The 14018-nt window shown below is 45.4% G+C and overlaps 1 protein-coding gene across 3 annotated transcripts in view; it reads right to left on the bottom strand.

Annotated features, from left to right (window-relative positions):
- npas1 (neuronal PAS domain protein 1) overlaps positions 1–14018 on the bottom strand; it is a 54281-nt gene that overhangs the window by 17713 nt on the left and 22550 nt on the right. For 2 of the 3 annotated variants that reach the window (XM_084018657.1, XM_084018656.1), the window contains 3 exons: positions 13259–13420; positions 4539–4706; positions 2864–3102 (listed from right to left, as the gene is read on the bottom strand). In XM_084018657.1, the coding sequence (XP_083874783.1) occupies positions 2864–3102; positions 4539–4633 (334 nt within the window). In that variant the 5' untranslated portion in view covers positions 4634–4706; positions 13259–13420. Of the gene's footprint in view, positions 1–2863; positions 3103–4538; positions 4707–13258; positions 13421–13670; positions 13786–14018 lie in introns of those variants that run through there. The other variant, XM_084018658.1, reaches the window with a different exon arrangement.

Genomic DNA, 14018 nt, shown 5'->3' with positions numbered 1-14018 from the left:
ACACACACACACACACACACACACACACACAGAACGGGATTGAATATAATTTTACTTTTCCTCCCTTCCTTTTCGTTTGCTCCCTCCTTCCATAATCTGTCTCTCGCCTCCTTCTCCCCCCCTCTCCTGCTCTCTCAATCTCTCTTTCTTTCTCTCTGTGAAGGTCATGCAATTGATTTTCCTCTGTCTATTCATTTTTCAAGACTGGCTTTGAAACGTGGGAAGCAGACAAAAGCCACACCGGCCCCTCCCTTTCCCTCCATCCCTCTCCTCTCCTCCACCCTCCACCTTCCTTCCCTCTCCGCTGGCCCTCGCCCGTCCAAAAGCGCTCGGACAAGAGGGAGAGTGGAGGAATGCATCCCCACCTCCCACCCCCTCTCTCTCTCCTCACACTCCTCTCCTCTTTCTCTCTTTATTCCTTCTACATTTGTCCCTTCCCCTCCTCTCTGTCCTCCTCTCCCTTTCAGCTGGATCTCTGACCACATTCCACTAACGGAATTAAAGTCATGCATCACACTTAAAACCCTGCCAATGCATTGTGGGTAGGCTTGTTCAAACTGATGTCCAAATTAGCATCACATTTTCAGCCTCGGCCCCGCTGAGACGATGTGACTCGCTTGTAAAAATCCAAACATTTAATATAATACTGGAGACATCAGATCCCGACCTAGGGGGAGAAACGTTCACGATAATTCGGACCGCGACACCGTTCGGAGCCGATATGAGATTCATTGTGTTTGTCAAGTGGCTCACAATTTTCTATGACCTTCACGTAGCGACAGCGGGATTCTATATATTTACAGTTGTGGTTCACATTTGTATGAGAAGTGCTTCTCATTGTATTGTAAGCAGCGTAGCTCACATTTGTCTCTCTCCAATACTTCCAGTTCACGTGCAGGACGGCACGCTAACTGCACACCTACTTTTCAAAACAGGTATTTTCTATCAAGGCCAAACAAAAGCCAGGAACACCGAGGCAAAAGAATTGTCTTCGTGCAGAGCTCAGTCAAGGCCACGCGTATGTGTGACAGACATTCAGAATGTGCAGCGCTGCATGGCTGGTTAGATAGATGGATCCCAATGGATTCACCCATAATAACATATTTTCTGATGCTGTGGCTACAGATTGGGCTCACCCTGTACATATTATACAATATGAGTTCTCTGAGTGGGCTGCTTTACAGTGAGGCACTGCTATTAAATGGTGTCAAGCCTCGAGATTCTGTCATATTAATAACTGTGTTCAGTGTGTGTGTCCTTTTTTAGCATTTATGATCCAACAAATGATGCACCTCACTTAATCAATGTACAAACATATGATACATGTGACAATGGATGTACAACTTTTTCATGTGGGACATCATGTCATCACGTCATGGCTGGAGAGCACAGGTGATAATAATAAAGTGGATATTGGCTGAATTCCATTTAGCTGCTTCAGTTTCAGGGTGCTGGTATTGTGCATGCCTCTGCTCATTGTCACACATTTCCCATAATTCAATTTTCCATTGGAGAATACCTGTTTGGTAAATAACAAAATCTTTATTTTCTCAAAAAGGATTTTGAGGAAAGTATTGTTTTAATATTGGCACTAAAACTGTGTGTTTCACCGGCACCACTATTGATACTTTACCAAACCTACTATACTATTAAAACAATTGCATCTTATGCAGTGTGTGGTACGTTTTGTGGTACTTATTGTGGTAAAGCAAGCCCCACGCAGTCACACAAACATGCAATTAACATGACGTTTCTTTGCTCACATTGCCTCAAAGTACACAAGGACAGGCGCACACAAACACACACCTCTAATTGTACGGCAGCGGCATCGGTTCCCCTCTGTAATAGTAGCAATTAAGCAGGCAGGATAATTACACCGTCCTCGCTATATAGTTAATTTCTGTAATTACTAATTGCACCAATAGTTTCCTCCCTCTTAGTGTATCATCTATCTAAAACACAATACATACATTCAATCTCAGCCTATGGAAAATCGTTATGATTATTATGCACATGTGTAAACACATGTTTCAAGCTTGTGAATGGACACGTGTGTGTGTGTGTGTGTGTGTGTGTGTGTGTGTGTCACACACAGAAAGCACAAGTAATTATGGTTACAAATGGAGGACTGGATTTTTGTGGCGTGGCGAATCTCTGTGGGCGCATCGGGCTGCTGAGGATTGCTTTTGATTGAAAGAGAGATGTGAGAGCGATGCATGGATTTCAGTGGTTTCTGTCCATTAGCCACAAACAGCATATTCATCTCTGCTGTATAATTTTCTTATAGGCTGAACTGCATGAATCAGGAGTCGAGAAATCATCCTTCATGTTTCATTTACTTCAGCCTGCTTGCATGCTGTTATTGTTTAAGCCTGTTTTAATATTTAACAAGTTAAATGAAAAGAGATTTCCTACCTGGGCAGTGAGGTCCCAACCCCAGGAAAAGTTTCACCAGGAAATAAAAGGCCTTAATTATTTCTCTACGATGATTAGGAATTATTCCCTGAAATGTAATTACAACATGAAGGCGTAAATAGTGTTTTCAGCCCTCTCTTGTCTGCCAGGAATGAAAATATGCTGGGAAGTTATAATATGAATCCTTTCCTGGGCTAAAATAAATTCAATTTTAGTATATTGATATAATGTCTTTAATAGCTACAATCCTCTTCCTACTAACTGGGTGTTCAGACAGAACACAAATCAAATCAAATTCTAATGGTGGCGTGTTTGCATACAAATCAATGGAATGGATCTAAAAAGGCAATTTTACAAATGCAATTTAACTCCATCTTCATGTCTCGTGAACTTAAGTGAACCGTTTGCTTTGCAGTATTTCTTCATCGTTCTTCTCCCTTTTGCTCACCTTTGCTGCAGTTGTTGTCTCCTTCCATTAGGGGGCTCCAGGGCGGGTCTCCCTGGCTGGCAAAGGTGCGCATGTGCAGGTAGCTGATGGTCAGCCGGATGACCGAGGCCTTGTCCAGCTGGCTGGTGATGGCTCCGGGCAGAGGCAGCATCTTGGCCAGCTCAAAGAACTCAAAATTCTCCTTCCCCCGCCGTGAACGGGCCGCATTGCGAGACTTCTCTTTACGCAGGTTCTGGAGGCTGAGAGGTGAACAAGGGGGGTGCATTAATGGAAGACATGGATGAACACAGGGAGGAGAAGGATAGACACATAGTGTGGACCAGGTGGGGTTTGCCACTGACCACCTGTTGATTGAGTCATGCTCTGTGGAAATGACCTGCGTGTCAACCCAGCAAACTCATTTCATAAATACAGTAAATACAGCAGTAATGGCTCCTGCAATTCAAGTAAAACAATCTCCCATCTGATCCATCTCTTGCAGATTGGCCTGGTAATTACAGACGCACTCCCATCTTCTCTCTGGCATAGCAGAGTCTTAATAATGCCATTTGCTCCACAATCCATATGTGAACACACACACACACACACACACACACACACACACACACGCACAATCGCTGGCTGCCTATCTCTGACTTTCCCTCCCTTCCTCCCTCCAACCCCTCGCTCTCACCCGCTCACCCTCTCTCATCTGGTCCCGGGCTAGTGAGCTGAAGCCGTGATTGAGGGATCAATAGAAGAGGGAGGGGCAGAGTGACAGAGGGGGGCCGGGGCTCAGGTAGCCTGTCTCTCTGATTGGGTATTGACTCTTCTCAATGGGGCCTGAGTGGTGGAATTATGTTGTCACAGCCACTTCACAATTTGTGTCGGTGCTGCACTGGAATAAAGTGTGTGTGTGTGTGTGAGAGAGAGAGTGGGAGAGAGAGCTAGAGGAGAAAGAAGAACCAGCCTTTCTCTTGTCTGTATTGTTGATTCTCATCCTAAAAAGACCACCAGCAGTGTGTGTGTGCGTGTGTGTGTGTGTGTGTGTGTGTGTGTGAGCGAAAAAAGGAACCGAACAAAGAAAAAGGGCTGTACATCGTGTGTATATCTATGTTTATATCTTAATCAGCTGACCCAGCTGTTGTATTTCTCCCTGCAATTCTCGGACAAGTGGAAATGGTGTGCGTTTCTGTGTGTGTGTGTGTGTGTGTGTGTGTTGTGGACTCATGCTGCCAGCCCTCTGTAACATCTCATTATTATACTGCCTCGACCCCAGCCACCGAGAACAATCAATACACACACATTGATTCTGCTTAGTTTTTATATCCGCCTGTAAATGACTGCCCATTAATAATTCCAGCCAAATTTACTTAATCTCCACTAAGGGGAGGGGATTCAACGCTCTGACAGGATTGGCAGGTGAGCAACAATACAGGTTATATGTAGCACTGTGGAGATCAGACGTACGGCTTCTGGATTGTGTTTCATTGATAGGAAATTCTTCTTCAGACTGTCAGTGTGTGTGCCGGGGTGTTAATGCATGGATTTCACCTTGTAGAGATTAATTCATGGGCATGCATGCAGGCTTATACAGTATCAGCTTGTCTGTGTGTGTGTGTGTGTGTGTGTGTGTGTGTGTGTGTGTGTGTGTGTGTGTGTGTGTGTGTGTGTGTGTGTGTGTGTGTTGTCTCACCAGGGAAGGGTGGGAGGCTTGGCCAGTAGTCCTTGTAGGAAATCCCACTCCACACTCACACACTTCCCCTCGCTGACAAACGGCATGGTTGCCATCCTTCTCCCAATCACGTGCCGACGCCGCCGTTAACGAAGGCTCTGATTGGTTGAGGATGTGACGAACTCAGACCTGGAGATCAACGACAGATGACAGAGGAGGAAGAAAACAAAAGTCAGTTCATTGACCAATAATACCAATAAAATAGTAAATATGACATTTGTTTGCATAGGACAGCACCTATGGCATATTTGGGATATCAGATTTAACACGCTTTAGGGAGCGTTTATTTCTTAATCATCACAATACATTGTGTAATGTACTTTTCAACAAAACTATTTTAAAGGTTGAAGTGAGCATGAGAAATAATATGACATTTTATCTCCATTTGCAGTTCCTATTCATCCCTTTTAATTTGAAAGAATAGAATTTGCATTCAAATGCTTGGATGAAACCTTATGATTTCTTACTTCATCTATCAGAGAGACGGAGAGAGAAAGAAAGAAAGAAAGAAAAGGGAAGAAAGAAGGTGGCGAGGTTGAGAGAGAGAGAGCAATTAGGTACTGTATGTACTTCCCACATAAAGGTCAGAGACCGCTCCCAAGGTAATAGACATAAGACAAAACACTGAGCCTCCTTTGAGGTCACAATTAAACTGAGAAATCACAGATCAAATGTCTCCCTCGTCCCTGAGAGATTACTCAAACTTGTCTGCGACTGGAGTTTAAAGCCAACGTCTCCACTGACGACTCCTCCACGTCTACTGCCGCCTTCTGCCTCTCTCCACCACGACCCTCCTGTAGTGGAAGTTGCCAATATTCCTGCTTGTCCTCAAACCCAGCGCCGCCCCTCACCCCTTCCCTCTGTGCTGTATTGACATTTAAAGGGCTAGTGTGGCCCCGAGCATCGCGGTGTCATGCCCTTGGGCCTCAGATGCCCTCTCTCTCTGTCTCTCTTACTGCCTCTCACTCTTTAACTCTCACTTTCTTTGGCCCGGCTGGGTCAGCACAATCAAGTCAGCAGAGCTTTGCCGGGGCAGTAGAAAATGGATTATGTCTCGAGTTTGAGCATGGCTATGCTGACCTTGGCTAAGAGGGGTCAGCAGAAGCTGGGCAGGTTTGGCAGATATCATTTCACGAATCTGGACTAAAACAGCCAACATTAAATGTATGCATGAGAAACTCTTGGACCAATTTCAAAGGCAGCGGAGTCCGTGAGGGATTCAATACAGAGAGAATAGTTGTTGAAAGTGAAGATCAGGTCATTCGCTTACCTTTAGTAGTTTAAGGCAGCGATAGTAAAGCAAAAATGTATTCTGTTGGTAGAGTGATCCTAGGTCAGTGACAGAAAGATTGCCTTCAATAGGGAGTGAAAAGGAGAGTATGGTGTGAATATCTACCTCCCAATATCTCCTTCCACCATGCAATGTTTTATCAGTATACTACTGGACTACAGCAGCACTTTGACCTAAACGCTAACGTCAGCATGCTCACAATGACACCGCCAACATGCTGATGCTTAGCAGGTACAAATTAACTGAGATGTTGAACATGTTGAACATGTGCACACCAGGTCTAGCTGATGTCATTTCTGTTAAGTATTTGATCATAAAACAAAGTACTGGACAGCAGTTCCTGATGATGGCGCTGCAGGAAGAGTGGATTTCTGTACCACGCAACAGATGGAGCACGAGAGAACAATGCAGATAAAAAGTAGCAATACTTCGAAGAACTTGTAACTTGTATCACAATAAATTGTCTGCAAAAATACACATGCATGATTAATTATAGTATGAATAATTAAAGTTTTGAGACTGAAGTGTTGGCTGATTGGATGGTAGATATCATCGGCCTTCAAAGTTGTATTAAATAGGATTCAGAATATACTTTAAAACTGATTGCCTTACAAGTACATTTACATCAGTAAGAGACTTGATCAATGTGGTAAATATTCCAGCCCTAGACTTAACCTCTCACCAGGGCCCTTTCATTGACAGAATATTTTGTCCAAGGCTTATGTTTAAGTCTATGGCTTCATTCAACTATAGGAAACCTATATTTTTTCCCTCTTAAGCTTCCTGCAACATTGACAGTCCTCTTCCCGGGCAGTCTGCTGAAGAGAAGACAGGGTCAAGGAGAGGGCAGCCCACCTCTGTCTAACAACTTCACCTTTGTCACCTTCTCCATCTCACCTGGATAAATGCACTACATGCCAAATTAGACAGCGTACAGTAGGACGGAGAGATCAGAAGGAGACACACAGGAAACAATTAGAATGTTTCCCTGCCTCCCAACACACACACACACACACACACACACACACACACACACACACACACACACACACACACACACACACACACACACACACACACACGCACAGCCTTCCCATCCCATTCCTGAATGTTTATCTCTTAATTGACCCTATCTGTGCTTATCTAATCTCGCCCTCCATCTTTCTGTTTCAAACTATCTCTCCATCTCTGCCTCACCCTCTATCAGGGCAGACACAGGGCCGTAATGGACAGGGGCCTCCACAGTAATTATTCAATCAACCTCATAACCTTGTCGCAGGTTGGAGCGGCCCATTAATGCACTCACCCAAATGGACCCCGCCACTTTGACTGCTAATGCTCCGGCTAGCTAGCAGCACAACAGGCTGAATGTCAGAAGTGTCATCTAGACGGAGTGTGAAACAATCCGCTCGATAGAGCTGAGTCGACTCGTTCTGTAAAGGCACAGTGGGGAATATATCGAAAAAGGAAAGTGGGACTTCTGAGAGCGCCGAGGGTAAAAATGTACCGCGCCCACAGCTGTAGGGATCAACCTGCATCAAGTGTGACCGCAGGTGTTCGCAATGTGTTGCTGCAGTGCTACATATTCATAAGTGCGGCGTGTGTGTGTGTGAGAGACCCCTTACCCTATAGAGCCGTGCTCTCTTGGCACGGTCTCAACAGCAACAGAGCGGAGGGCACTGCGGCGAGCGCTCACAGCCGCTGTTTGCCGTGCGTTTTTCTCTGGCTGCTCGCTTGGCGCCCGCTCTGTTTATTTTCAGCAGGGACGTTTAATTAGGGCCTCCAGCTGTCAGAGGTTCGTTAGCGCGCCCCTCCTCTCCCAGCGCCGCCCCTTCCCCGTGGGGAGTCGGGGGCATCAGGCAAATGAACACATTTAAGTCAAACAGCACGCAGACAGACAATAGCCCCACTGCCACGCCACCGGCTCCCCGAGGTAGAGATGGTTGTTTTATGCCTCATCTCCACAACCCCTGGGGCCCGATACCGAGGCTGGCCAAGACTGAGAATGTGGAGGCAGAGGAGCTCTCACAGCCCGCTGGAGACAACATGCCGACCATGTAAAGGTGAAGAGCAGGACCAAGTCAACAGGAGGAAGGGCAGGCTCGTCCAGTTTTCTCAGACAGTTAACTTCATTTCAGGAAAACCATTCACAAATCTAAATCGGCTGAGAAAGAAAGTGAAAAAATACGATCCAGGCACATATTTTAGATACTTTCCTCTCCCATTCATTTTTACATTCAAAACAAACTTGCAACCGACACATGAGCACGCAACAGCCTTCTCATGTGACCTGGACTAATTGGCGATAGAACGACCTTGTCACCATTTGCAACGCACCTTTTAGCGGAGCTCAGATATCATTATTGTGTCATTGTGAAACAGAACGCTGGTTTGGTTCTGGCATGCCAATATGAGGAAAAAAGAAAAGACATCAAACCTGTGTATTGCAGTGATTGTGCTCATCTTTCAGTGTCACTGATAAGGGTTTTCTCTCCTCTTCAAACCCCCACACGTCTTTACTCTATCTGAAGGTAAAAGTGGAGTACGCATGAAACAGCGATGTAAGATATTCCTGTGAATAATATTTTATCAAACACAGAACGTTCAATATCATGGAAGATGTAGAAAACATGGTTGGAAATAACATGAACAGAATATTTGATGTAGCTAGTTTTCTATCTTGCCTTTCATGTTGTTGAGTAGTTGTAAATGAGTGTCTGGAGCGTCCAGGGAGATGAAGTTTGGTATTCTGGTTGGAGGGCTGAAAACTACTTATCATGCATTACGGCCCTGGTTGGACCTCAGGATTTGGAAGTCAAAAGACTTTTTAATGTACAATTTTTCAGCCGCTGATCAATCGACAGCTGCTGGACATGAAGACCCCCCCCCCCCCCCCCCCTCCCTCTCTCTCTATCAGTATTCCATATTCTGACTCGCTCGGCATTCTGCTTCCGTGTCGGAGCGCCGGCTGCGGTTGACCTTGACGACTCTGGATCATTCCCAACCCAAGGTTCTCTCCAACTCTCAAGGGCCTTGGCGTCCTCCCTTCTCTCCCTCCTCCTCCCCCCTCGCCTCTCCCATCATCCTCGCCCCCCTCATTTCTCCTAACCCCCTCTTTGCTCCTCTCTGGCCCCTGCCTGGGTCATTAATTATCTAATGGAATCAATACAGCGTTAGATTGGACCAGAGTGACCCCGCCCGCCCCCAGGTATCTCCGCGGTGATGAGGAGGAAGAGGAAGGTGTAAAGGAATGATGATAACAGCCCGTGCGAGTGAACCAGCATTTTACAGTCACAGTGTGGACCGTCCCTAAACTGGAAGAATATGTAGTAAAGGGATCAGCAATAAATAAATGATTAGAGAGGGGAGAGGGGTGGATGGAGGGCGGATGGGGGAGGGAGAGAGCATACGTTTATGCGGACGGAGGTAAATCAGATGGCAAAAGAGAGAGAGAGAGAGAAATGATGGACGGATGAAGACATGGATGAAAAAAAAGAGAGAGAAAGAGATTTGCTAATGTTCACCCTTGGTAATCAATATCTTTCTCCTCCTTCTCTTTTATTACAGAGGGCTTTGGTGAGCGTTGCTTTGATGTCCACTCCTCACGGGCGTGGTGCTACGCAGAATCCAATCCATGCCTGTCATAATTACCATCTATCTTGGCCTGAGTATACACAAAAGAAATGCTCTACTTCACCTGTGATGTATTAAATATGAAGCTGAACGTATCAGCATACAGAATGCCATACAGTATTTACCAGAAAAACTATTTATCATCCAAAGAATTCTCTCCACTGATCTTTCTGAAATTACTATTGAAAGTAATGAAAAAGATTGAAGCAGCACAACAAGTCTAATAACTGGTAGATTGATGTAGACGTCATCACATAAACTGTCATTTTCAGCAACAATGTGCCTTCTTTAGAACTTTATGGATTAAGCTGGTCGTATATTTTGCTTCTGAAGAGACCAAATCTACAAAACAATCCAACTAAAATAGACAAGTTAAATTAATGATAAATGTATATGTTAGAAAATGCTCTAACCACGTATCAGACGTAGCAAAGTACATTCTAGGGTTTCTCTTATTAGTAAAAGGAAAAATAAAAATGTTTCACCAGAGCAACTAAAATGTCTAAATACAAAATAAAGTTAAAAGCAATAAAAAAAAAAATACTGCATAAAGTCAAAAAGCCATCTATTATGATATATGCTTGAAAAAGAAAATCCTGGGTCATAATAATAGCAGCAATCAATTTTAGGGTTAAATGCCCCGACCTCCATGTGAGGCCGGGCTAAAGGTGACTAAAGCAGGACTCACAGGGAAGTCAAAGATAAAAAGCTTTCACAAAAGCAAAGCCGATGCGATCGTATGCACAGGGAGGAGAACACGGATTATATTCATGCACAGTGTTCCCAAAAATGTAAAAAGTTATTGGTGAACAAACAGAAAAAGGTAGAAAGAAACTTCTCCTTCTCCCTCTGACTCTGGAAGAGTCAGCTAAGTGGATGCGGGTCTCTATAAGGCAGAGGATGGTAAATCCACTCCCGCAGGCAGAGACCACATCAGCACTGACCTCCAAATAACCACAGGCCAAAGCACAGCACACAGGGTCACACACACACACACTGAATAGCCTTGAAAGCACACTCTCAGCACAGAGATGTCCACATGCTTACACACATCAATTAGCATGGGGCAAATGTCAGAGTTCAGAGCCGAGTCAAACTGTTGATAAGAGTTGAACAAGTTGTGTAGGTGTCATGCAACACGCTGTGGAAACCACGATACCCGCTGGCCTCATACTATATTCCAACACATTTTCCGGAGATTGCTTTGAATATTTCCAGATAAATTTTTCACCACCACATAAATTAGAGAACAAAAATGACGGAAGACACCAAAGAGTGATTGTGAGGCAGATTCACACCTAACCCTGATTTAGAGGGGATGTGACTACGGATGACTTTACGTTTGCGTGTACGCAACAGCACGAGTGCGTGCGCCGGCGTGTTTGTGCGCAGCCTGGTGGATCCCTTCAGGCCGGCGTGTGAATGACAGCGGGGGTTATGTAAGGAGCCACAGCGGGGCCGGAGTGGACAGTCCGACCGGAGATCAGGTCAGCAGAGTGTGACACTAAACACATCTCCCTGACACCGCGCTGACACCCTCTGTCACAGACCCACACACTGTCTGTCAACGCTCTCACACACACACACACACGCACACACACACACACACACACACACAGCAAGACGGGTGTGAGCGGCTGTCTGTCAACACAGCAGACACTGACCACCTTAGTGTGTGTGTAAGAGAGCAACAGAGAGAGACAAAAATATCAAGAGAGGGAGGGAGGGAGGGAGGGAGGGAGGGGGGAGGGGAGGTGAGGCGTCTGTCTACCTGAGAACTTGTCAATGAGCCGCGATGTGTCGGTTTTTGTCGACCAACCAAGATGCAGGAACACACATTCCTGCTATTAATTTTGCTCATCTGATAATTATCCACGCAAACAAATGCAGACATCACATCTGACTGGAAACCAGATGTTGACCTTGCAGCATTATCACAAACACCGATGGGCAGCAGAATAAAAGCGTCCGCCTGCTCATAGAACAACGCCTCCGACTACCTTGTGAATTGATTTCAAACTTCCTTTTTCGTCCGCCGTCTTCAAACGGGACACTTTGTTGTCGACATTCTCACTTTTCACAAAGCAATCCAAGACAGTCACACAGTCGCCTGCCGGCACGAGGCGCAGCTCCTTAAACCTAAAAGCCAAAGAAGAGAACCGGCATCTGGGTCTCATGAAAAGGCCTAAACGTGGGTCACGACCATAACGTCCGGCACATGTGAGGACTGGAACGGATAGAGAGGCTTAGTGGCTCAGCGGGCCGGGTATAAACTGTACCACGGACGTGTGATGACACAGCCTGACCCTGTTCGGCTGTCAGTGTTGCTGCAACATATGCTCTTTATTAGAACAAGCTGACTGAAGGTAGACATTCTTTTAAATAAATATATTGCTTGCTTGTTTTTAGTAAGTTTAAAAAAAACAGCTGGACTGCATAAAAGTATGGCCAGTCATGCTTTTGACTAATAGGAATGCTTTGACACCTGAAAGTGGGATTCTGTAGTGCAGGTAGTTATTAGGTTTGAATCTGAAGCACCAGCTATCTCAGCAGGTGTGTGTGAAAATGATGCCGCCGCCGGGAGAGTTCATCGCACTGGTTTTAGAGAAACATTCAGGGATTGTGGAAAAACGAATATCTACATACGGACGCGCGCAAGCAAATAGGGAATCTGGCATTAAAGCATACATACCTTTACATTTGCACTCATGCATGCACAGACACGTGAAATAACTGTTTGACATTTAAATCAAGTGACAAGCCGTTTATAATAACTGCAAATTCTGAAAAAAAGAGAGAGGGGGGGCTGACAGCCTGAAATCACTATGTGATGGTTTGATGTTATTTACTTTACAGCAGCAGCGAACACTCTGCGTTTGTCACAGGCATTCTGCCAATTTGGACCACCTGCTGCAAACACCCTGAAGGCACCGAACGTTACCAAGCCAATACACTGTGACCAATTCTGCCTCTGCAGGTGGAGACGGACACGCAGACGCTCACTCTCTGCCTCTGTAGCTCAAACTCCGCCACACATGCATGCACAGTTTATCAGGAAGTGGTGGGCCGGTATGATCACGCTCATTCAGCACAGACACAAACCTACATCATTATTTAGCTCGTCGGAAACGCAGGGATTGGAATATTTGTGTTAAGCCAATAACGGTGCTTTCAATTATCTGATCAAATCAATCAATATTTATTTATAAAATATTATTAACCTATGCGTTAATGCTAAAATATGCACATTTATCTTGTATTTACTGTCATTAAATGTAAATTCAAACATGCTGCACACAGTTACAAGAGACCCCAGTAACTAGAGGTCAATTTCAAAATAAAACATCTTTTTTAAATCTCACTTTATAATTTATTTAAGAAAGAATGACTGACTTCCTACTGATTGCCAATTTAGTAAAACATCTGATAATTCCATAATTAGACTCTGCAAAAAGTTATCACCGCTGCATACATGCCCATATTTTATTTTAAGAGAAAAACTACTTCAGGTGTAAATTGAACAAACTGTCTTTCACATATTTCCCATCTTTATCAAGATTTTAAAACAAGAAGAAGATCTGACAATAAAGATTCACACAATGTTTTTAAACTAACTACAGATGACAGCTTTACGACGTGCAGATGTGTGTGTGCCCAGCGTGTGTGTGTGAGAAAAATCAAGTGAGTGAGAAAGTGTGCACACTCATGCATGAGCGTGCATGTTGACCGTAAGTTGTTAGATCCATTATCTACTCACCTGACGGGCATTTCCAGCGCTCAGTCTGTTGATCTGATCCACTTTGTCTCCCTCCTCCTTTTCCTCCTCTTCTTCTCCTCCTCCTCCTCCTCCTCCTCTCCGGAGCCCCTGCTCTGCCCTGGCGGTGGCCCCCCACCACACCACCTCCACCGGCACCTCGAGCTTAAACACAGCAAACAAACACCGTGTGTGTGAGCCAAGGGGGCTGGGACCGGGACAGCGGCAATCCCCTCACTTTCACAAAAGCTTTGGCCGTGCAGCCGGACACATTGTGGACTCCGTTGCAAAAGAGTGTGTGAGCGCGTGTGTGTGTGTGTGTGTGGAGGGGAGAGAGCGAGAAGAGTGTGTGTGTGTTTGTCTATGTGTGTGAATGGAGCTAGCGGGTGTAGCTCTCCTTGGCTCTCAGACTCACTTCAGCAACACTCTGCTCCGCTGCTTCTTGGAGATGGACTCGGATTAGGACACAGCCAGTGTGAGAATCTCTTCCTCGCTCTCTCCTCCTCACTACGTCTCTCTCTCTCTCCAGCCGGCATGCTCCCTCCCACCCCTTCCTCTCTCCCGCTCACTCATTCACTCTCCTCGCTGAGCTTCTTTCTTTTCATTTCCTCTTGGGAAAGCCGTGCACACCAGTTGTCTCTGCCTTCAGCTGCTCGCTCCCTCTCTCTCTCCCTCCCTCTCTCTCTCTGTCACTAGTAAATATAAAAGGCATGCTTGTACAGCCCCTCGCCTCAGTCTCTCTCTGGCTCGCGCTCCCTAACTC

The sequence above is a fragment of the Eutrigla gurnardus genome (genome assembly GCF_963514095.1).
Source record: "Eutrigla gurnardus genome assembly, chromosome: 10".
NCBI lineage: Eukaryota > Metazoa > Chordata > Actinopteri > Perciformes > Triglidae > Eutrigla > Eutrigla gurnardus.
The sequence above is the reverse complement of the archived record's forward strand: the minus strand, read 5'-3'. Positions and strand labels throughout refer to the sequence as shown.